Raw genomic sequence first — 22,054 nt, 5'->3', positions numbered from 1 at the left:
GGACTCCATTACAATAATCCAATCTTGATGTAACCAATGCATGTACAAGTTTATGTAAATATCTTCACATTTTGGTGCGCACATGGCTCAGTCATGATTCTAATCTTAGCCTAGTAAAATATGATCTCTGCCAAAAGACAATGCTGATAATTTCCCATTTTTCTACCCTGGATATTAATTCAAATTTACACTATATTATAAACGATATGTGATGACATATTAACTCCTCAGTGAGGCTTTGCTATTCGGATGTACAAGGAATACTTGTATATAAATATGAACAATTTAGGTGATATTTACCGATGTGTATGTTTTCCTAACAGGTGCTGTTGAGCTTGAGAATCTTCCTCTAAGAAAGGACGCCCTCAAGGAACTTGACTTACCATTGGAAGTGAAAGCTGGTAAAATTCCTAATTACCCTCTTCAAAATTATAATGTATTTTATAGTGTAATTATGAAACCTGTTTATAAATATGCAAATATTATGATATTCTGAAGTTATGGTAGATAATCCCTACATCTGTTTTTTAATTTTCAAATTAAATTTTTTACTTAACACAGGCTATATTGGTCGTATCAAGTTGCAAATTCCAGTCCGCCACCTTAAAAGCGAGCCGTGGGTGATTTCAATCGACAACTTATATCTTGTTGCGGGCCCAGCAGCCAGATCATCTTACAATGCTGACAAAGAAAAAGCTTGGCAGAAAGAACACAAAGACAAGCAGTTGCAGGCATTGGAAAGCCAATGGAAGGTAGAATAGTGTTAATTTAATTTTATTCCAGATATAGTAAACCATACTTATTTTACTGGACGGCATAGTGCATTTCTGCACTAATTGCCCGACTTCCTCTATAGTCCACCTATACCCTCGGTTCTTCTCGGATAATGTCCGAGTCATGAAGCAACTCGTTATGTTTTCGATAATTTCAAATTTTACTTTTTATTGTGCTTACACAACAATATTAGGGTACGGCAAACATTAAAGTTTTGTTACTTTAAGTAAAGAACACATATCAATATTCTGTTTACACAACATATTAGAGAATGTTAAAACAATAAGATATTGCATTCAGTCTATTAACAAACGTTCATAAGGTAAACATTTATGTATGATCGTTAGTGGACATGGTCCAGGGATTGCATTTTTGTATTCATTTACAATTTGAAAATTATTTATCAAATGATTTACTTTTTTATTATTATTTGTTATAAATTTAGTTTTTTTTTTCACACAGACCAAATTTAATGGCTCTTAATAGGTGGCCCTATACCCAAGTCTGTCTAGATCCCATTTGATGACATTTTTCCAAGTTGTTTTAGGTCATCCTGGTCTGTGATTTCCATGTGTGGGGTTCCAAATAAGTTTGGGAATCTGGTGACTTTCCATTCACAAGTGGCCAAAACATTATAGTCTATGAGTTGTGGTTGTTTGGTGTTTGACCTGTATTATTAGAAATATGTTGTGACCAAATTATTCTCAGAATCTGTCTTAGACATCCCATGTAAAGTAAACAATTTAATGCTTTAAAAAACTAATCTGGGAGTGGAGATGTTTATAATTGTGAAGAAAAATGCAGAAATTTGTACAATTGAAACTTAGGACACAGATTGGTACTGTAAGCATCAAGGATGCAGTTTAACTTGTCTGTCCTAGGCTCACATTTCGACATGACTTACTATTTATTCTCAGGCCAAAGGCAGTTAAACCTTTCTGGAATAGGACTCACATTGGCTTGAAATCATTTTTTACTTCTCAGGCCAAGATGCACATAAATTTCAGGCATATCTTGTTGATTTCTATTACTTAAGTTTCTCAGGCTGAAATGCAGGAAAACCTGTCTTTATGCTTATTTTCTTAAATCACATTTGCTTTATATTCAGGCCAAAATGCAGTTAAACCTGCCTGTAGCAGGCTCATCATCATGGTACACTTATTCTACATCTCTTCTTTACAACATCATGGAAAATTTGCAGGTAAGACATCCAGGTTTGCTTTTCTTACTTTTTATCTTTGGACAGAAGTTGATTGTATTTGTTGAACTTTGTTTTTGCATTTTGGATGTGTTTAATTCAGTTGAAATTCCTGTTTCAGTTTCATGATAATAGTGTAACTTTCACAGTTTTCAATCACAGCTTTATTCCACCTAATGTATCAAACATATAATGGTGATTATAATAGTAATTATAATAATATAGTTTGATCTCCAATTTGAGATAACTTTTGGGACCTGAAAATGTGAGGTGGTCTTGTGGTTTGATCTCTCATTTAGAGGGTTAGATTTAGGATTGTTAGTTCGAAGAAGTACTTTGAAGAACTGAATAGTGATGTTATTATAAATTGCAAGACTACTCATAATAAATTTCCTTGAATATTAGAATTATATATTTTAAAATTTCAGCTTGTTGTAAAGGATGTCCACATTCGCTATGAGGATTCATCGACAATACCAAATGAAACATTTGCATTTGGTATCACCATAACAAGCCTATCAGCTCAGAGTACAAATGAAAACTGGGTAATTACATAGATATTACTTAGCTCCATAGGTTAATTAAGAAATTAGTGCATCGAGAAACGACATGAAGGAATTGTATAAAAAAATAATTGTTTTTACTTTTGAAATTCCATTTTGTTAAAAAAAAACATATTCCCATCAGGATTCAAACCTAAGATCCTCAATATTGCTGCACACTAAATTTTATATATGACTTTTTTTATATCAGGACACAAATTTTGCCAGTGAAAGCGACAGTAAAATGCGTTTCAAATTGATTGAATTGAAAGATTTTTCCATGTATTGGGATATGGATACTGAATTACTCGGTGACCAGAACTGGGAGGATTTGACAGTAAGTTGAATAATGCTACTTGTTGCTTAAACCACTCTCTAGAATGATTATCAGTTGTGTAAAATAGTCCCTTAAAAAACATTGCATGTTGATGCTGTTTATGACTATGATGAAGACGTTGATGATAACGGCGATAATGAGTATGATAATGATGACTACATAGGTGATTACTACAATGAATATGATGACGATAATGAAGAGGATGATGAAGACAATAATGACTGTGGTGATGAGAGGATAGTGATGAGGATGACTATGGTGGTGGGATGAAGATAAATATCATGATGTTGGTGAGGATAAAGGTGGTGATCATGATGATGATGATTATGGTTGTGGTAAACAATGATGATGATGACATGATGTTAATAATATACAATAATGCTGCCAATACAAGGTACTGTTTATGTTTTCATACCACCTGATGACTTAATTATAATTGCTGTATTTTCTCACCATCTCAAAATTAGGTTTCACTTCAGAATGCAGCAGATAATTCTGGTAAGCAGAAAAAGGTGAGTCATCAATTAATGTTTTTACTAACAAATAACTTGTGCCCTCGTTTTGTCACTAAATGAAAAAAATTCATTGCAAATGAATGTTATGTGCTACTCACATAACTGTTGTGCCCCCCTGTTTGAAAAATTCTGGATCCGCCCTTGATTGGTGATATATCAAGTCGCTTCACTAAAAAAAAACAGAAATATGTAGTACCTAATATTGATAATAATAATAATTGAGGGAGAACATGCGAGATATTAACAGGGGCAGCAGTTCACAAAACTTTTTCCATGCACACCTTGTGCGAGTAATAGAACTAGAATAAAGAATTAAAAAAATTTTATTTCATTGTAGGAACATGAGTACCTCTTGGAGCCAGTAACTGCTAAAGCTAAACTTAGAAGAAATTGCTCTCCATTTCCTCTCCGATCTCGTTCAAAACCACGCTTCATTGTTGACCTAGAACTGGACAAAATACCGCTGTCCTTGTCACAAAATCAATACAGATGCTTGGTTGGTCTACTAAAAGAATTTGAAAGACATGGACAGTCACTCAAATTTAGGAAATTTCGACCTGAAGTTCCAATAGCCAGCAAGTCAGTGAAGCATCTTTTCATCATCAATTTTTAAATATTTTTAAAATTTTCATTTTCCATTTAAATTAGAGTATTGAGATTCAGAAACTTGTAATGTTTTTCAAACATTATTATATTGTCTTTAGATTTTAAAAGTCCCTATATGAAGAGAGCTAACATTATTTATTATTATCATGATTATCATTATTCTGATAATTATTGTTTATTTTATCATTATCATTGTTATTATTAGTATGTCTTTCAGTATGTGGATTTCAATTGTCAAAGGGCAATCTTTTGAAATATAGTTCCATAAGAAAATAAAGAAGTATTTAATGACTATTTAATTTACAGCACCAGGTTATGGTGGCAGTTTGCAATTAACAGCGTACTTGACGGTATCAAAGGACGCAGTGAAAGAGGAACCTACAAGTTCATGAAAAAAAGGATACAATTCAACAAGCAGTATATAGCAACATATACCAAGATCCTGACAGCTGATGTGGAGGTCAAAGGTGATAAGGTAACGTATACTCTGTCTCTTATACACATCTAGATGTGTATAAGAGACAGGTATATATATATATATATATATCTCGTCATAAATCCATGTGTGTTCTTGAAAATATATAAAAGGCGTTGAAACAAGGAATTGAAGCAAAGAGTCATGTGGACTATAAAAAAAAATGGTTTATTTCAAAATAAATTTTCGACCAGTCCTCTGGTCTTCTTCAGCTTACAAAACTAAATGACAAAATGTGGCTGATAAAAGAGATCTGTTATACAGATAAACAATATTATTGTGATAGGCTTAGAGTAAGGCTATGTAACAGTTTTTATTATTCATTTGAAGGATGAGTTGGAAAAACTGGAAGAGGATTTAACATTTGATGAAATTCGCTTGCTGAGAGAAACTGTGTTTGGCCAATTAGAAAACAGGATAAATGCTGGAGAGGTCTGCTATACTGTTTATCTTGCGATAAAATATTTTAATTAATTATTTGCAATTTTTAACCTTAAAATGTAGATTCTAATATTATTAGGACTGCTAATTTAATTTTTTTTTAAATTTTTACTACTGAAAAATCAATTTAAATCTGTATTTATTTTACACAAACCCAAATAATTTTGTATTTTTGTTCTTAGGAATTGTTTAAGAAACCAACATCGGCATCTGAACAGCAAGGCTATGGAAGCTGGCTTTGGGGATGGGGAGGATGGTCAGCAGGTGAAACAGCCCCTACACACCAGGAAGGCATGGATTCATCAGTTGATGGACCATTATATACAGATGATCCAGCAGATATTTTGTCTTCTTCTGCTGCCCCTTCTTTTGGTAAGCGTCTTTAAACACAACCTCTTGCTTTGTAGCAGTGTTGGTTGAGTTCATATTTAACACACTTTGTGATATTTAAAAATGCACAGTGGCATATTTGTTTTCCTTCCTGTTATTGTTGCTATTATTTTCAGTACTATGAATATCATCATAGTTGTCAAAATCATTGTTATTATTGCCATCATTTTTATCACTTTCATCATCATTATTCATTCATGTGTTGAATAAATGAAATGTAAATCATCATCATTATGTAATTATTAATATTTTTATATTATTTTTTTAAAAATGTGTTTTTTTCATGTGTAATTTAGATGAGCAAGAGCTGATAGATTTTATTGGTGACCCAATGGCAGACAGCACTTTACTCAGACGAGATCAAGTCTTTGTTGTTTTGAACTTTAACCTAAAGGGAGGGTCATTCATCCTTAGCAACGATGCCAATGAATCTAAAGACTCTCCTGCAACTATTGCTGAACTCGAGTTCACTGGTGTTACTATGAAAATTGAATCACGATTGCGAACAAACTCAACATTATTTGCTGCTAAATTGGGGGCGCTTTATTTGAGAGATAGAATAACAAAAGGATCATTATTTCCAGTGATTGTTTCACCTCAGCTTAAAAAGGTAAGAACAGATGTCAATGATATTTTTTGTCAGACATCGACCAGTAAATAGACATCTGTGGTTGTTTATTGGCTACTATTAGTTCATTATGCTTTCACTGCAGATAAGAACACTTTAAAATCATATAATTGTTAATGTTTATAAAGAATGTAAATATATATATCTTAGGAAATCTGCAATATTTAGATTTTTCCAATCAATCAATCAGTATTTGTAAGACATTTCTAGAAATACATTTTTCAAATTTTGATTTAGGAAAATGAAATTAAGTGGATTTTTTTTTAATTTAGAAAGATGTTAATTGATATTTTTAATTGTATGTACTTTATGTGTTTTTGAATGTCTGAATAAATCCATGAATGAACAAAATTAAAAGAAAAATTAATAATTAATTTTAATGTATTTATTTACACATTATTTGTAGGATGAAATTCCGTCTCAAACAAGGACCCAGTTTGGACTGTTTTCTCGGTTAGCAGGTGCATCTCCTTACCAAAGTCAAGCTGTCAATCTGAAAAGACAGAAATCAGAAGACGTTCTTTTTGAGATGACGTATGAATCTAACCCACCAGAATCCAATGTTGATTGCAGGTGCATAGAACTCTGCTTTTGTCAATTGTAATAATTAAAGGGAATATTACCTTAACACTTTAGTTGCCTCATTTATTCTGTCTTCCATTTGGTCAAAACTGCACTTATCACCTTATTCTTGTATTACTCCCTAGCTATATATACAAGCTTAGTGTTTAGCAGTAAGTACTTTCACTTGATAATGATGGTTGAACCATTAAAACATGTCATGGTATAAACTCTTTATTATGTAATAATAAGAATTATCATTTAAGGGTATGTAGATAATATAGCAATGGGATTATGTATGTGTCTCATTTGGCTAGGAAAGTATTATCTTGTTCTATAAAGGCTGTGCACCAAAGATCTTATAAACACAAGATAGTGTTCTCCGCAATTTACGCTTGCAAATTCTGTAATAAGGCATGAATGGCGCCCTCTTGCTAAATTGGAAACTTTTGACCCTTGACCACTCTGACCATACCGTCACCGCGCGACTTTACCTTGGGTATCAATCCTGTGAACAGCAGAACAGGAACCATCTCAGATCCATGGCAACAGATAGGACGCCCTCTTCCAAAACTGATTACTTTTTCTCTTTGGTATAATAACGCATGAATGGCGCCCTCTTGCTAAATTGGAAACTTTTGAACCTTGACCGACGCTTCTATTTGTTACGCGTAAATCACTGAGAACGCTACCTTGTGTTTATAAGATCTTTGCTGTGCACTCACTGCATCGTGTGGCAAAGAATACAAATTCACTGTCTGTGTACGTTGGACGACGCGATGCCGTCTGCTGATTGTCGGTGACCTTCTGAATGTATTGTCATAAAAAATGATCTGTTGCGTGCATCCTGGCATAGACTTGCCACAAGTCCCTTGTTATTTTTTTTTCTAATAATAAGCAACTTGTATAACACTGCATTCAGGTACCCGGATGCTATAAGAATGAAGTGAGTAACCCAAAATTAGGGCGTGGAACCCAGGCTAATCTAGCATAGCGTTCACCATAGAATCTTGTCAACTGACAAAACCAATAACTTCAATAAACATTTTATTATTATTATTATTATTATTATTATTATTATTTATTATTACAGTATTACTTATTATTGTTATTTTATATTATTTTCATGTTTATTAGCTCATCATATTATACATCTTCAATATATAAAATAATTTATAAAATTATTTTTTTAGGCTAGAAATGATCACACACCCATTGGAGATAGTATACAACTCGAAAGCTTTGCAGGGAATCACAGATTTCTTCAACACACATACAAAGACGGGCTTATCATCAAGGCCATCAGAACTGAAACTGACAAGAGCAATGAAAGCTCGTTACCAGGACTTTAAGAACCAAACAAGGCAAGATATCATTAACACAATGGACAGAATCATGGAAGGAGAAAATAAGGTAAACCCACTTGATATAGACTTCACTTAAAATCAATTATACAGATGTTTACCCTACCACATCACCACAATAAGAAAATTCAGGTGAAATAGCTTCCATAGTTAAACACAGGTGGGCAATGGTCAATGGTAAGTCCACACAAGCCAGATGTGTACACTGAACTGGTTTTAAGTTTTTGTGCTTTTAACAACCATACCCTGGACGAGGAGCATCTTGAACCATCGTCTATGTTAAGGCTGTAGTTAGCGATGCCCCAGCCTTACCGCTCGGCAACTTGGTTCATCCTGAGTTTGGATAAGAAGCCTCCTCAGTGTACCTGAGTATATGGATGGAGTGACAGTGTCTGTCAGTATAATTTAGCAACAGATTACATTTGTGTTTATTTGGCCTACAGGGTGAGATCACCAGGTGGGATGTACACCTTGATATATCAGCTCCTCAAATTATAATTCCTGACAGCTTCCATTCAAAGGATGCTACCTTGGTAAGTATAGAACTAACAGTAAATCTTAATAGTTTGTCTCTTTTGTAGATTTTAGGAGTGGAGCTGTGGCACAATGGTTGGGCACCCACCTTCACATCCCAATGTACTGGGCTTAATCCTCGCTGAACATGTTTTTTCTAACAACTCTACTCTACAAAGAGACTTGGTTTTAACAATATGTGTTCAGATTTGTATAATGTATTAGCACTTTGAATATGGTAATGTAAATAAGCACTAAAGATTTTAGTATTTTTCCTTTATTGGCATTGCATTATCATAGCTTTTGAGCAACCTGATCTCTTCTTTACATGTAAATAAACTATTATATTGTGTAAAACTATAAGGATAGTGAATCATCACCTGTTTACCCTATGAATGCTTAAATATTTAGGTGGTGCTGGATTTTGGACATTTAGATTTATCCAGCGCCACTGCCAAACGTGATGCCAAAAGGCAAGAAAAACTTGAGCGTGAAGAGGATGATACTGAAGATGATGATGGTAAGTATTTAGATGAAAACAAGTGATGCTAATCAACTGCAATGAAGTAAAAAAAAAAAACTTTACCTCTCACATTACATATCCTCTTCATTGCCTAGTGCCCTGTTACATATACTCTTGCCAGTTTACCGTGGCATTTGCAACACATTTTCAAGTCTTCTATCCAAGCCAAGCTTTATAATCGTCTTTTTCCACCAAGTTCTTTAGGGCAACTCAACTCTCTTTTCCCTCAAGTCAAGCATCTATCATTATGCATTGAATAATAATACAGAATTTTTTCCCCATTTGTAGTATGGGGCCTATTCACTTCTGTGGCTTCCTGTGCTTATTTGTTTTAATTTTTAAAATGAACATCTGATTATATTTTGACAATCAAATGACACTGGAATGAATTCATTTTTTTTTAATAGGTGATCTTGATGAAGATTTTCAGACCCCACCGAATGAAATGATAGATCCTCCAGTATTGGTAGACACAGGTGTGATAGGTGATACTATGACCAGCTCTACAGACAGCAGTCTTCTCACAGAAACCTCCGTCAGAGATCGCATGTATGATAGGCAAGTACCTATGATACTAGTTGTATCAAGAATCCAGAGAGCAGCTTAGCTCAGTCGACTAAACTAGTGGTAGCCACTACTGTGTGTGTGTGCTGAACCCGTGGATATCTCTTGCTGTCCGGTTCAATTCTCATCGCTGCTCTCCTTGTATTTCAACTGGAGGGCTGAAATGCAAGTTATGATAGCGCACCATCTGTTGGAACCGTGTGCATTATGGCCCATGTGCATGTTAAAGAACGCTTCTGAAAAGAGTAGGGGTTGTCTCCCAGTGTAATGCCCAATCACCACCAGTATATCCCACTAGAAACAAGTCGTCTTCAGACTTTTGTGGGTTATTTTTGGTGTTTTACACAAAATAAATCCATACATCGTCTACTTGAGTAGATTGTGTTGAGACTTCTGAAAAGAGTAGGGATTGTCTCCCAGTGTAATGCCCAATCACCACCAGTATATCCCACTAGAAACAAGTCGTCTTCAGACTTTTTGTGGGTTATTTTTGGTGTTTTACACAAAATAAATCCATACATCGTCTACTTGAGTAGATTGTGTTGAGACTAAAAATGACACTACTGTAATTTAATTCTGAGTTTTGTCTTTCTTCATATAGGTATAATCTAGATTTGTCGGATTTGCAAATCATTATTGGCCGATCAAGTGACAACTGGCGGACTGTGTATGCCAAACGATCCAATCACATGCAAGTTGTGGAGAAGTTCAGCATCTCAATGCTTGTTGAAAGGCGATTGGTCAACACGGCTGATCCTCAGTGGCCAAGCATGACCTTTTCTGGCAATTTACCATGTTTATCTATGCATGTTAATGAAAAAAAGGTATTAGTAGTAATAATAATAATAATAAATAATAATAATTATAATAATAATACAGCAAACAAAAAATTTTAAAAGCAAAAGGAAAACAAAAGAAAGTACAGTACTGGTAACTGTAAAATTAAATTATATATTCAAATTTCATCAGATCCAAGCATTAGCAAATTGCTTCAAGTTGTTAGCAGGTCCAGAGCCCCAAGGTGTTGGAGGGAATCCAGATAGAAGTCAGCCTGAAGCACAACCGGTCCAGCCAGCCATGTCACGGGAGCTTAGTAAAAGGTAGGCTTACATACATATCTTGTCTAGTAAAACGGATTAATGTTACTGTTATGAATGAACATTATTACATCGTCATCATTATTCTTCCTTATTATCATCATAATTCTCATCTTCAGTGCTGTCATCAATGCCAGCATTAAATCAAATATCATTATCCTCATCACCATCGTCATTCATATCACCATTATCATCATCCATATCACCATTATCATCCTTTTCATGATGATCATCATTCTTATCATCATAATCATCATCATGACCATCACCATTCTCATCATTATCATTGTCATCATCATTATTACCAATTATGACATCATAATTTGATAATCAAATAGATGTTTATTAATTACTAAACATTTTATAATATACGTGTTCCTTGAATACTGTAATCCTTGAACTTGAAATACTAGATAAGAACTTACTAAGCAATTTTAAGTCATGGATAGATAAATCTTCATCAAAATATTTACATTCATGGTTCAACAATATAGTGTTTGACCTCTTCCTTTAATCAATTTGTCGTTTGATTTTCGTAGCATATCTGACCTTGAAGCAACATTTGCGCAGCGAGCACAGTCATTGATGTTGGAATCCCGTCTCTTGCTGGTTCATTTTTCTGTTGATAAAATGTCTTTGGATATACAGAGCAGTGGTGAGACTTCCTTTATTTTCCCGGCAATGGGGATATGGGGCGGGTAGGCCGTCTGTTACCAAAGTTAGCACTCAGTTCATGGGTAGGCTTAAGTAAGTTACTTGATCCACTAGCCTTTGTCATGTTGAAAACCTTGTCATTGACAATGAGAATGTTTGACATATACACAGCCATTTTTATAAATGAATGAATACAAGTCACCCAAATCCCAATTACCAAAATTCCTAATTTATACCTCGGGAACTATTAAAAAAATCCTATCAGCTAACATTTATTGGGAAAAATATCTAAATTTTTAGAGAATCTGGTATGATGAAAAATATATTAAAAAATATATTTTTTATTCTAGGTCGTTGCATCGTAGAATGTCAGGTATCGGGTGTACGGACTAATCTTACTAAGCGTCCCTATGATACGTCATTATCGTTAACTATTCATGGATTACTCCTGATTGATGCCCTTCAGCAATTTGGACCAGACTTTGAACTTTTAGTGGCGTCTCATAAAGAACTTAGGTAAGGGAAGTCAGACTAGAACCAAATATTCTAGACTGTTTTGTGAAAATCATAAAGTGGTTCATTTATGAATACAGTAGTTTGTTTAAACTTGAGTGGTCTTTTCGTAAATACTCGGCTATTATAAATGTTCTTTAAATACACACCACTTCAAAAAACAGAATGTTATTGCTACAGTGATGATAAAGGAATGAGGATGCATATATGTGAAGTATTGTGCACAAGCTGTGCACAATACTTTTAATTTTAATTTTACATTTTAATTTTCTTCAAAAGGAGGTGTTCATATAAAGGAACATTAACTATTGTCTGTTTATTCAAATATCTCGATCAATACACTACCAATAACACAGCTGATATGTGTAATTTCTTTATTTAGTATGGATGTGCCAAGTGGCAGCATAATGGACAGCGATCCGTCTTCACCATACTCAGCTGCTTCTCCAGCCTCTGCTCATTCTCCAACTTCATCACGTTCATTGACATCTCCAGCGGAATCGATGATAGCCAGTGCCAACCATTCTCAGTCACTACTCGCCACTGCAGCCTCTCTCATCTCCAATGAGTTATTAGGTATGCGACATACAATCATAATAAGTCATCTTTTAAATCAAGTCATATTTTGTATGCATTTGAAGCCATTATTTGTAAATATTAAGTGGTATAAAACATTCAGAAATTTGTTTTGCCAGGCCTAGTGGCAGGGGTTTAGCCAGAAAAAACGAAATAAGCCGTCCAAAATATGCTGTAGTTTAGTGCAACATTTGGTAGATTTGAATTGACGATTGAATGATTTGAAGAATTTGCTAAAGGTAGACCAGGCACAACTAGGCCAGGCCAACCTGAGTAGGCCAAGCCGTCCTAGCTGTCACGGTAAATGTGGCCGTCCTAAAAAATTGTTTGCCATCTAAAAGACTCGCTGGCTAAGCCCTTGCGTGGCAGTAGACTTACAAAATAAAAATTAAATCTTGACATAATTACTTTAGAAAGGTTTAGTAGAGATGTATTAAAAAGAAGCTTGGTTAAAGTTAAATTTTTTGATAGGCACACTATTTTGATGTCTTGCAATAGTCACATTGGTTATTGGATATCTCTTAAGCTCTTGCAATGTCTGTCCATTAGGTACGCTTCCTTCCACACCGGGAGTAAAGAGCGTGTCCTCCGATCGTACAACATCCTCAAAGAAGTTCCTGCCCCCTATGGGTGAGGACTCAGAAGCACTGATAACCATTGAGTTAGACTTAATTAGTGCAGACTGCCCAACAAGTCCAACCACAGAATGTGCTAGACAGATTGCCAATGTACAGTTCAACACTCTGGATGTTATTGGTAAGTTTCAAATTTTTTTTATGGTTTATTTCTCATACATACTGACTTGGAAAATAGAATTGAAGTGTACACAAGATTGCATGAGCATGTTGAATTTATTGTTTTCTATATTTTTATTATCAGCTAACCAAGACACGATGATTGAGCTTTTAGCATTTTTTAAGCGTGCCTTCCCGGATCAACCGCCAAGTTCCGATGACAAATCCAAAGCAGACCTTAACCAAAGCAGTACTTTACAGGTAAAGTACCACAGGCTTAGCTCTGTCCAGATTATCAAATTTTCTTTGACAAAAAACTGTTGTATGCCCATATATATTCATGATGTGCCTATATATGGTCATGATGTGATGTCAACATGATCATATTTAGACATGTCACATGTTTTTGTCAAATAAAATTTGATAGTCTGGACTGGGCCTTAGACAAGTTGTCGGCAGTGTTGGCTGAACAATTAGAGGCTGTTCAATTACAACTGCAAGTTTGTTGATAACTTCGCTATTTTGATGATAGATATTACTAATTCTATGAGTCTAATCACAACTAAAATCTACTTATGTAGACAAAATAAAAACTAATGATGTGGGACCTTATCACTTCAAAAAATTTCACAAACGATTTTCTTAAAAAGATTACTATCATCATTGGCATCTGTTTTATTCTGGGATTGTTTGTGTTTCTTTAGATGGTGACAGAATCATCAACCAGGACTGATGTTTCTGCTGATTTCAGTTGTTTAAATGTTGTGCTAGTTCGAAGATATAATGACGGAAAACAAGACGGAAAGAAAGTGGCAACAGCAACAATAAGTAATTTTCATGTCCAGTCAGTTTTTGGTGAGTACATTATATCAACTTACAAAAGTTAATATTGCCAAGCCTGGAGAATATACATGTTACAAACAAATATACATGTTACCTTTTAAATGTTATATTTGTCTTTGTTACAGGAGAAGAAATGACTGTAGAAGGATCTCTAGGGGGAATGCAGTTAGTTGATTTAACGGCAACTGGAAAGCATAGAAAGGTTTTCAGTGTTGGACAAGATCCTATTGGGGAAGATGTTCCAAGTAGTGTTTTTACTTCCTCTACTCTAACAGATAGTCTACAAAGAAGCAGTGTAGACATGTACCGCTCTGCTTTAGATGCTTCAGTGTTTGCTGCTAGTTTTGAAGATAAGGAATCTCAGGCTTTTACTTTCTCTGTGAAGAAGTTGAAGAACTCGCTTGCAACCCCTACTCATGTATCGGCTTTCCGAAGTGTAGGTGGAATGCGAACATCAAGTGCCATTGGGCACCCTCCACGGACTATTTATGAAGGTGTCCAGGATGTACCGGAACCAGAAGATGAACTGGAGGTATCTATTCACTTAGCATCACTTTGCTACACCCATGCTCCTAAGTTTCTAAATGAGCTAAGTATGTGTGTAGATGAATTTCAGAGCTCTGCCATGAAAGCAGCTAACTCGCTCCAGAAGGCTGCTACTGAAGCAGCAATGGACTTCATGCGACAGAAATCTGAATATGCCACCATGCCTTTCACTCCAAATGTAACAGAGATTAACGAATCTCCAATCAAATCTGGCAATAAAAGTTACAATACAACAATAAATGAAGAGGACATGAAAACAGAAACACGATTAAAATTAAGCATAATAATGGAAACACCAATAATGGTATTTCCACGCTCACCTGAAAGTAGTGAGGTTCTTGTAGGACACCTTGGCAACATAACTATTAAAAATTATGTGGATTTAATACAGTTCAGTGTTGGCTCTACCAAAGCTGATGAAACTGATGGAATTTACGTTTCAATTAAAGACATTAATTTATTTTCATTCAATGATGAAGATGCCAAATCACGTAGTAATAGTGTTTCAGAACCAAAGGTGAAAAGCAATAGTTCCAACGATGCACAGCAGCGAGCCAGCACAGTAGCCAGTCATGATATGAGTGACTCTAACCTAGAATATAAAGGCACACCAGTCCTTCATGATACCTCTGTTGAATTATCGATTGTCAAGCAGCAGCCAACAATATCAACGATTCTAGACCACACTGACGACTGCAGAGTAGACGGTGAATTCATTGAAGAGGCTTTGTTGGTGATGGTCAGTAGTAAGATTGTTAAGCCACTAAAGGTCATCCTCTCAAAGCATGTTTATGAACAATTATTTGAAACCTTGGATAATATCACCTACCAAGATGTGACCAATCAGAGCTCAGGAAAAACTCAAAAGGAAATGAATGATTCTGTGTTTGGTCTAGATGGCCAGTCACTGCCTTCTGATCATTGGTCATCTACAGACCAGACGGAGCCTAGTGATCTTGGCAGTTTTACAAGAATTCATGCCAACTTTGATATCCCTGAGCTCACTCTAGAGCTGCAAGGAGATCTCACTGATGGTGCTCAAGGACTTGTGAGTTTGTCCTTCCAGAACTTTTCTGTCAGGTTTAAGAAGGATGAACGACACATAGCAGAGTGTGATGTGTCTCTGCAGTATCTTGAAATGGTTGATCTGCTAGTGGAAGCACATTCAAAACATAGATATTTAATGGTGTCTAGAAGGAACATTGACAACCAGACCGCTGTACCAGTAAGGATGGTACATTCAACCTCTTGCCCAACCATCTCGCATCTTCTAGCACCTGTTGCCATGATGCCAGGCTCTCTACCCTCCAACCTCAATGTTCCTGCTAGTCCAGTGATGCTAAATCAATCAAGTAAATTACGGGCCCCAGTCCGGAATCAAGACAGAAAAGAGGGTGTGTACCCATCAACACCACCGCCATCACCAGATGCAATGCAATCTACCGAGTCACTGAATAATTCACAGCAATCCCAAGATGCACTTGTGCAAATAAATATTCGACTCATTGATAAGAATTGTCCAGAATTTGCAAGTAAACATCAAAGTGTGAGTAAAAATATATAGTGTTTTTTTGTCATAAGAAATTGAGTTTTGTTATTTTTGTGCATTTTTTTTTTTTTTTTTTTAAAGATTAATATCTCCCTTTGTTGGCTACCATCTCAAGTGTATTGAAAAAAATAAAATTTGAACTTTGAAATCAAAGTGAATTATAAATTGTTTTGGTACATAGATCAACCGCCTGATAGACGTAGACTTCAATGCACTAGATACCACCATCAATTTGCAGACACTTGTTGTATTGCTTGACTTCCTCGGCATGGGGGCTAAGCCAGCCCCGATATCTTCTGTTAATACATCAACTGCCAGTGAACCCTTACAGCTAATTTCATCAGAGGGAGTGAGTGCTGAAGATGAATCAGGTACTGTATTCCTTAATTTGTTTCTATTGTTATTTGTACTTTATTTTGTATTATTTTTTTTTGTAATGCATTTTGTATTTTCTTGCCAAATAGAATATAGTAAATAAATAAATTACCAAATTCTCTAAGTGTTCCACCTTAACAGTCAGTGCCTGTGGCCCATCAACGTTTAGTCCTCTGAGGCTAAGTGGAGGGTGTCTTGAAAACAGAGACCCGAGACCCATTCGAAAACAGAGACCAACCTAGGGTCTCTGTTTTTGAATGCTGGGTCTTTGTTTGAGATCCAGGCATACGAAACAGAGACCTTGAAAACAGAGACCCACTAAAAAAAAATCCGAATATATTGTTTAATTAGTAATTAAGTGAGCCTAATCATAGAGGGTAGTCCATTGATCAGAAAATTGAGTATACAGAGAGCCATATAACTTGATTTGATGCGATTCTCCTATGTACGCGTGTGTGATTTGATAGATCACATCAATTCAAGGAAATTGATCATGGGCGGAAATAGATGGGGCAAACAGACTTTAGACCCCCTCCCCATACATTTTTTGAACATGTTTTAATTTTGCTTGTTTTGATATTTTATATCTTTGAACAGTGAACAATGAAGAGGCCAACACAGAAATCAATGTTCAAATCCAGTCCCTGTCTCTACTACTGAACAAGCCAGCTTATGAACTAGCAAAAGCCAATGTGTCCGGTATCACAACCCATGTGTCCCTTGTACATGGTAATGTGGACATAGAGGGCAGTCTTGGTAGCATGATGCTTCTTGATCTAACTCCCAGTGGTCACATGTACCCTGAGAAGTTTGTTACTAGAGGGGATGAAGCATTAGGATTCAAGATATTCAAGTAGGTCTAACTGATTTGTTAAATGTGTTTTTATGTAATATTTTAGATGTTTTTACTAAAAAAAATACATATTTATGTAAAAAAGTATTACAGTACTTGTAAAAATATTTTTCTTGTTGAAATTGAAAAAATAATGCTTCGTTTCTTTTTCCAAAGATATGGCCAGCCAGATCCTGATCTACTGCGAGAATTCGATATCAGTATTAATCTGCAGATGTCATCTGTATGCTACATTCACACGCATCGCTTCCAGATGGAGCTGCTAGCATTTGCACAGCATTTCAATACTCTGCAGGACATGCTGGGACGCATGAGAGCAGCATCCAATGGTCAACAAGTACGTGATAATTAGTAATATGTTGTTTATTATTGTATTTATAATTTAATTTTGAGCGCACCCTAAAATATTACATCAAACAAAAACTGGTTTGGTATCAAGAAGTGTTATTGATAGCATTTACGGCATACTAATAAATTTTTTTTTCTTCATTTCCATTTTTTTTTTAACTTTATATCTATTATGGTCTAATATCCCATAAAAATTGCAAACAACCTTTCACAGAACAACAAGAAGTGCATAGACTATTCATTCTTTTAGGGTCATTTAATATTCTAAAGACACTGATACCAAACTGATACCCAAAGATAATTAGGAATAGTATAGTATAAATCTCTAGAACTAGTTTAATACAGTTTTAAGGGAAGAAAATTGATTATGGTTAAGTGTAAACAAAAGAGATGCAGGATGATATAATGACTAATATATTAAGCATTTCTTAATCTTTTTTCATACTGCAGGTTAAAGAAGATCCTGCTCGGAACGGTAGGCTACTGATGGACATTTCTGCTGGATCGCCAGTCATCCTCATCCCGCTAAGTTCCAAATCTAAGGAAACCTTGGTGGCCAATCTAGGACGCATTACCCTCAAGAATCAGTTTTTATTTGCTGGCTCAGCTGGAACGATTTCAACAAGCACAGCAGGTGAAGTTATTTTCTTTAATTCAAAATCGAGTACAATCACAATACACTGTCGTGTATTTCATTACACGTCTAAAAGGTCATGTTCAATATATCTATTAAAAGCAAGCAACAGTATACAGTATAGAGTTGTCCCCCTTGACCATTATTGTATAATACATGGTAAGGTAATGTGATGAGAACATGCTATTGGCCAAACATAGTGACCATATTCCATGCAGATTGTGAAAATATGTTTACTACAGCCAGTCAAATTATACTAATGTACATTCATAACTAAATGTATATTTTTAAATAATTCTTTTCTATTTTGTGAATAATTAAATGAAATAAGCAACTATTCCTATTGTGCTTTTAACCATTACTCGTTTGTGCAATTTATAGCATTCCTTGTAGAAGGTAAATATTTGAATACAACACATAAATGAATGAATCAGAATTATGTCTTGTGAGAGGATGGAAAGTTCCAGAGTTCCACGATCTAAGATCCAATGTTATGCAGACTCTGCATGGCTCTTGGAAACGTGTACAGTATGCAGCATACACAGTTTTTAACATAGTAGAATTCTAAAATTTTGTCAAATGTTTTGCAATTCCTCTGCCAATAGGTACGCTTAATTCTAAGCAGTCTCTGTCACGGCAGTCCTCAAGGCTGTCCCGTCATGGTTCAGTGGATGATCCGTTGAATCATGTTTGTCTTCTGGATTGCATGAATCTGAGTCTTGAAGATATGGATCTGTTTCTTGGAAACTGCATCGATCATGCAGACTTTGATGCCCGGGATGAGACTGCCCTTATCTTCCCATCACTTGTTGTCTCTAGGAAGGTGAGTAAATAATGTGTCATGTAGGTGCTATATCTACCATATGACTATAGTAAAATGTGTGAACTAAAAGTAAATAAAGGTGGAAAAGAGATTAATTGACATTATTTATAAGTTGTGTTGATCGTCTTGTAGGGTCCACCTCTTTTGAAGCAAACTTGTCTATTGAGACTTCAAGTAGAGAGAAATTTAGATGTTGATATTAGTAGAACAGGTAAGTGAAGTTAAAGGAACTAATTTATGTCTTGGTTTTATGGTACATATTACTTTCATTTATATAACCCCCCTCTTTCATGCTGATAGTTAAATGAAAGTAATTTAATAATAATTATTGATGTCTATTTCGTGAATACTGACCTGGATAAACTGATAAATGCTATTGAAAATAAATAATGATAATTATAGTAAATTATTTTAGAATGATAAAACAATGAAAATTAATTTCTGCAAATTTTTTAGTTCCAGATATCAGCATTAGTGGGGTGTTATCTTCTGTGCATTGCTCAATAGATACTTCACAATACCATCTCATTAGAGGGATGCTGGACCACAATTTAGGAGAACCTCTAGAAGAATTCCAACCAATACAGCGCCCTCAAGCACCTATCAATCAGGTAATGAACGTAGAGTGGTATGTTATACAGTGTAAACTAGACGGTCTTGGTACCCTTCATTGATCGCCTTTCCAGTGATTGTCATTGCAGTAGTATGCTTGTTACAAACTGACTGCAAAATTAGTTTAAAAGAATTTAGGTAATAGAATTTTCTTGTTTAGGGTTATTCATATGACCAGAAATTTTGGAAAAAAATAACTTGAGTTGAATCATGTTTTTCAATTTTCAGACAGTTTTAAGTGGGCAAGTCTGGACAAGCTTATCTATGCATATTGACCTAATGAATGTGACCCTTGAACTACTGCAGTCACATAGTATTGATGGAGAGGGTGAAAGGTCACTAGTGGAGATTAACTTTATCAAGTCACGTTTCTCTTTTGAGAGTTTTTCTAACGATTCCAAAACTGTTGATTTAGTATCACATGCGCTACGTGCTCATGACACCAGACAAAGAGGTAAAAAATAAAAATTTTTATTAAATAATAGATAATAATTATATGAGTTTATTATCATCATCATTATCATCATCATCCTTTAGCCAAGATACTGGAGATGGTTTCAAACCATTGTTCTGTCTTTGCAAGTAAGTGCTCCAGCTCCACCATGTCAGGCTGGTATCTCTGTCTAACCTAAAAAAGTTTTAAAAAAAATACAAATAATATTTGTTAGGATCTGTGATGGTTGAACTTTCTAGTTTTCACATTATTTGTTCCAATAAATCTCTTCTGTAAAATAATTATGTATAAATCATATTTTTTTCAATCATTGAACACATGAAAACAAATATCATCAGTATATTTTGGTTTCATAGGAAAATCAGAGTCTGAGAGTGGTAATGTGTTCCATGAGATCCTGACTCCTTCGAAGCACAACCAACAAACAAGCCAGAACCCCTTACAGATGGAGCTTCACTACGCATCGCGACCAGATCACACACGTGCCACGTTACTACTCAACAACATGCGAGTAATGTGTATTCTTGATATTTGGTTAGCTGCCAAGGATTTCTTACTCAGCTACAATTCACAAACAGTGCTTCCTCGTAGGTCATTAATTTGTTGTAATTCTATGATAATGATCAGTGATAATTAATATTTAATTTTATGGCACATTATGTTTATTACATACTGTGTACCAATCATTGATAAACAATAATTTAATACTTGGTACTTTATTAGGAAAAAGTAAAACTAAAATGAAAGAAATTTCTGTCATCCTTTTTGTACAATGTGTGCAGCTGAGTATAGATCCTACTATCAAGCGGCCGTAGTAAACAACACAAATGCAGGAGATCATGTCTTTAAAGTAAAGACAGAAACAAAATCTCGTGAATCGAAACGGTCAACAACACCAATCAGTGTAGCATCAGGTATTGCCACAAAAAGAGTACCACCTATGCAACAGGTAGGCATCAACTAAGCTTTATCAGATTATCACATGTGCTACATTGTTATCCTTATTGTTATCTCTGCTTATGCAGGTATTAATCGATTGCTGGTATTGATATTTATTTTTATTATGATTATATTATTATTATTTATTTTTAATATCATTATATTATTATTATTGATATTTATTTTTATTATGATTATATGATTATAGTGATGATTATTATGGCTTACTGATATTGATGATAACTACAATGAGAATGAAAACTATTGTTATAATTATTATTATGATAATGATTGATTATGATCATTTTTTAAACAGAATGAGAAGACTTTTGAGCTGCGTTTGAACTTCACTGAGACGGAGTTTGTGGTTGTAGAGGATCCATCGTATAGCGATACTGATGCTGTTATACTCAAGGTAAATCAACATTTAAAAATGATGTCATAAATAATATCATGGGAACTCATTTCCAAAAATTTATACAAGCACCAGAGAAAATATTTCAGTATATTGATCAATTTTCTCATGCAACAACAAAACAAGGATTATTACTTTACTTCTTGCAGGTCGCATGTGCAGTGACCTCTTTGAAGCCAGAGAGTGTATCACATCCGTTCTCTTGCACATTACAAGAACTTGAGGTTTTCTCATGTCGTATGGGGTCTGAAACAAATACTGCACTCTCGATCATTGATCCAATTACGGTTAGTGTGGAGCTAAAGGCAAACCACACTCATTTGCATGGACGCAGTGGAGGCTTGTTAGATGCAACTCTGGACTTGGACGTGCCCACAAGTCTGGAGGTAAGTTTATGTTGACCGCCTGCTATGCTGTAGTAAATTTGGAACTATAGAATCTTGTACTGTATTGTCTATTTGCTTCCGATTCCACATACTCATATGGTTGCACAAAATATGCAATTTTATAATCATGTATTAATCCTGCTTGTAGAATAATTATCAAATTAACAAATCTTTTTCTCTTAATTTAGCCAAGTTGATTTTCTGAAAGGTTATTGCTGACTTTTATAAATAATATAAAATCAATCTTTTCAAATGAAATTACTTGCTTAATA

General features: G+C 34.9%; 1 protein-coding gene across 3 annotated transcripts in view; it reads left to right on the top strand.

Annotated features, from left to right (window-relative positions):
• The window catches only part of LOC117101765 (vacuolar protein sorting-associated protein 13D-like), a 43,131-nt gene that overhangs the window by 4,976 nt on the left and 16,101 nt on the right, over positions 1 to 22,054 (top strand). For all 3 annotated transcript variants that reach the window (XM_033241821.1, XM_033241822.1, XM_033241820.1), the window contains exons 3-39: positions 324 to 401; positions 562 to 752; positions 1,883 to 1,975; positions 2,401 to 2,517; positions 2,726 to 2,851; positions 3,319 to 3,363; positions 3,704 to 3,945; positions 4,279 to 4,447; positions 4,778 to 4,879; positions 5,071 to 5,260; positions 5,575 to 5,888; positions 6,313 to 6,479; positions 7,661 to 7,880; positions 8,275 to 8,364; positions 8,756 to 8,864; positions 9,275 to 9,425; positions 10,033 to 10,255; positions 10,401 to 10,531; positions 11,068 to 11,183; positions 11,533 to 11,698; positions 12,078 to 12,271; positions 12,821 to 13,027; positions 13,151 to 13,266; positions 13,710 to 13,860; positions 13,974 to 15,940; positions 16,125 to 16,314; positions 16,916 to 17,171; positions 17,328 to 17,508; positions 17,970 to 18,153; positions 18,759 to 18,976; positions 19,109 to 19,187; positions 19,433 to 19,587; positions 19,817 to 20,042; positions 20,399 to 20,629; positions 20,825 to 20,991; positions 21,298 to 21,396; positions 21,546 to 21,782. In XM_033241821.1, coding sequence (XP_033097712.1) covers positions 324 to 401; positions 562 to 752; positions 1,883 to 1,975; positions 2,401 to 2,517; positions 2,726 to 2,851; positions 3,319 to 3,363; positions 3,704 to 3,945; positions 4,279 to 4,447; positions 4,778 to 4,879; positions 5,071 to 5,260; positions 5,575 to 5,888; positions 6,313 to 6,479; positions 7,661 to 7,880; positions 8,275 to 8,364; positions 8,756 to 8,864; positions 9,275 to 9,425; positions 10,033 to 10,255; positions 10,401 to 10,531; positions 11,068 to 11,183; positions 11,533 to 11,698; positions 12,078 to 12,271; positions 12,821 to 13,027; positions 13,151 to 13,266; positions 13,710 to 13,860; positions 13,974 to 15,940; positions 16,125 to 16,314; positions 16,916 to 17,171; positions 17,328 to 17,508; positions 17,970 to 18,153; positions 18,759 to 18,976; positions 19,109 to 19,187; positions 19,433 to 19,587; positions 19,817 to 20,042; positions 20,399 to 20,629; positions 20,825 to 20,991; positions 21,298 to 21,396; positions 21,546 to 21,782 — 7,898 coding nt within the window. The remainder of the gene's footprint in view (positions 1 to 323; positions 402 to 561; positions 753 to 1,882; positions 1,976 to 2,400; positions 2,518 to 2,725; positions 2,852 to 3,318; positions 3,364 to 3,703; positions 3,946 to 4,278; positions 4,448 to 4,777; positions 4,880 to 5,070; positions 5,261 to 5,574; positions 5,889 to 6,312; positions 6,480 to 7,660; positions 7,881 to 8,274; positions 8,365 to 8,755; positions 8,865 to 9,274; positions 9,426 to 10,032; positions 10,256 to 10,400; positions 10,532 to 11,067; positions 11,184 to 11,532; positions 11,699 to 12,077; positions 12,272 to 12,820; positions 13,028 to 13,150; positions 13,267 to 13,709; positions 13,861 to 13,973; positions 15,941 to 16,124; positions 16,315 to 16,915; positions 17,172 to 17,327; positions 17,509 to 17,969; positions 18,154 to 18,758; positions 18,977 to 19,108; positions 19,188 to 19,432; positions 19,588 to 19,816; positions 20,043 to 20,398; positions 20,630 to 20,824; positions 20,992 to 21,297; positions 21,397 to 21,545; positions 21,783 to 22,054) is intronic.

This window comes from Anneissia japonica, unplaced genomic scaffold, assembly GCF_011630105.1.
Source record: "Anneissia japonica isolate Jap-2015-1 unplaced genomic scaffold, ASM1163010v1 scaffold4988_len2956909_cov206, whole genome shotgun sequence".
In the NCBI taxonomy this organism is placed as follows: Eukaryota; Metazoa; Echinodermata; class Crinoidea; order Comatulida; family Comatulidae; genus Anneissia; species Anneissia japonica.
Note: the sequence above shows the minus strand (reverse complement) of the source record. Positions and strands in the feature narration are given on the sequence as shown.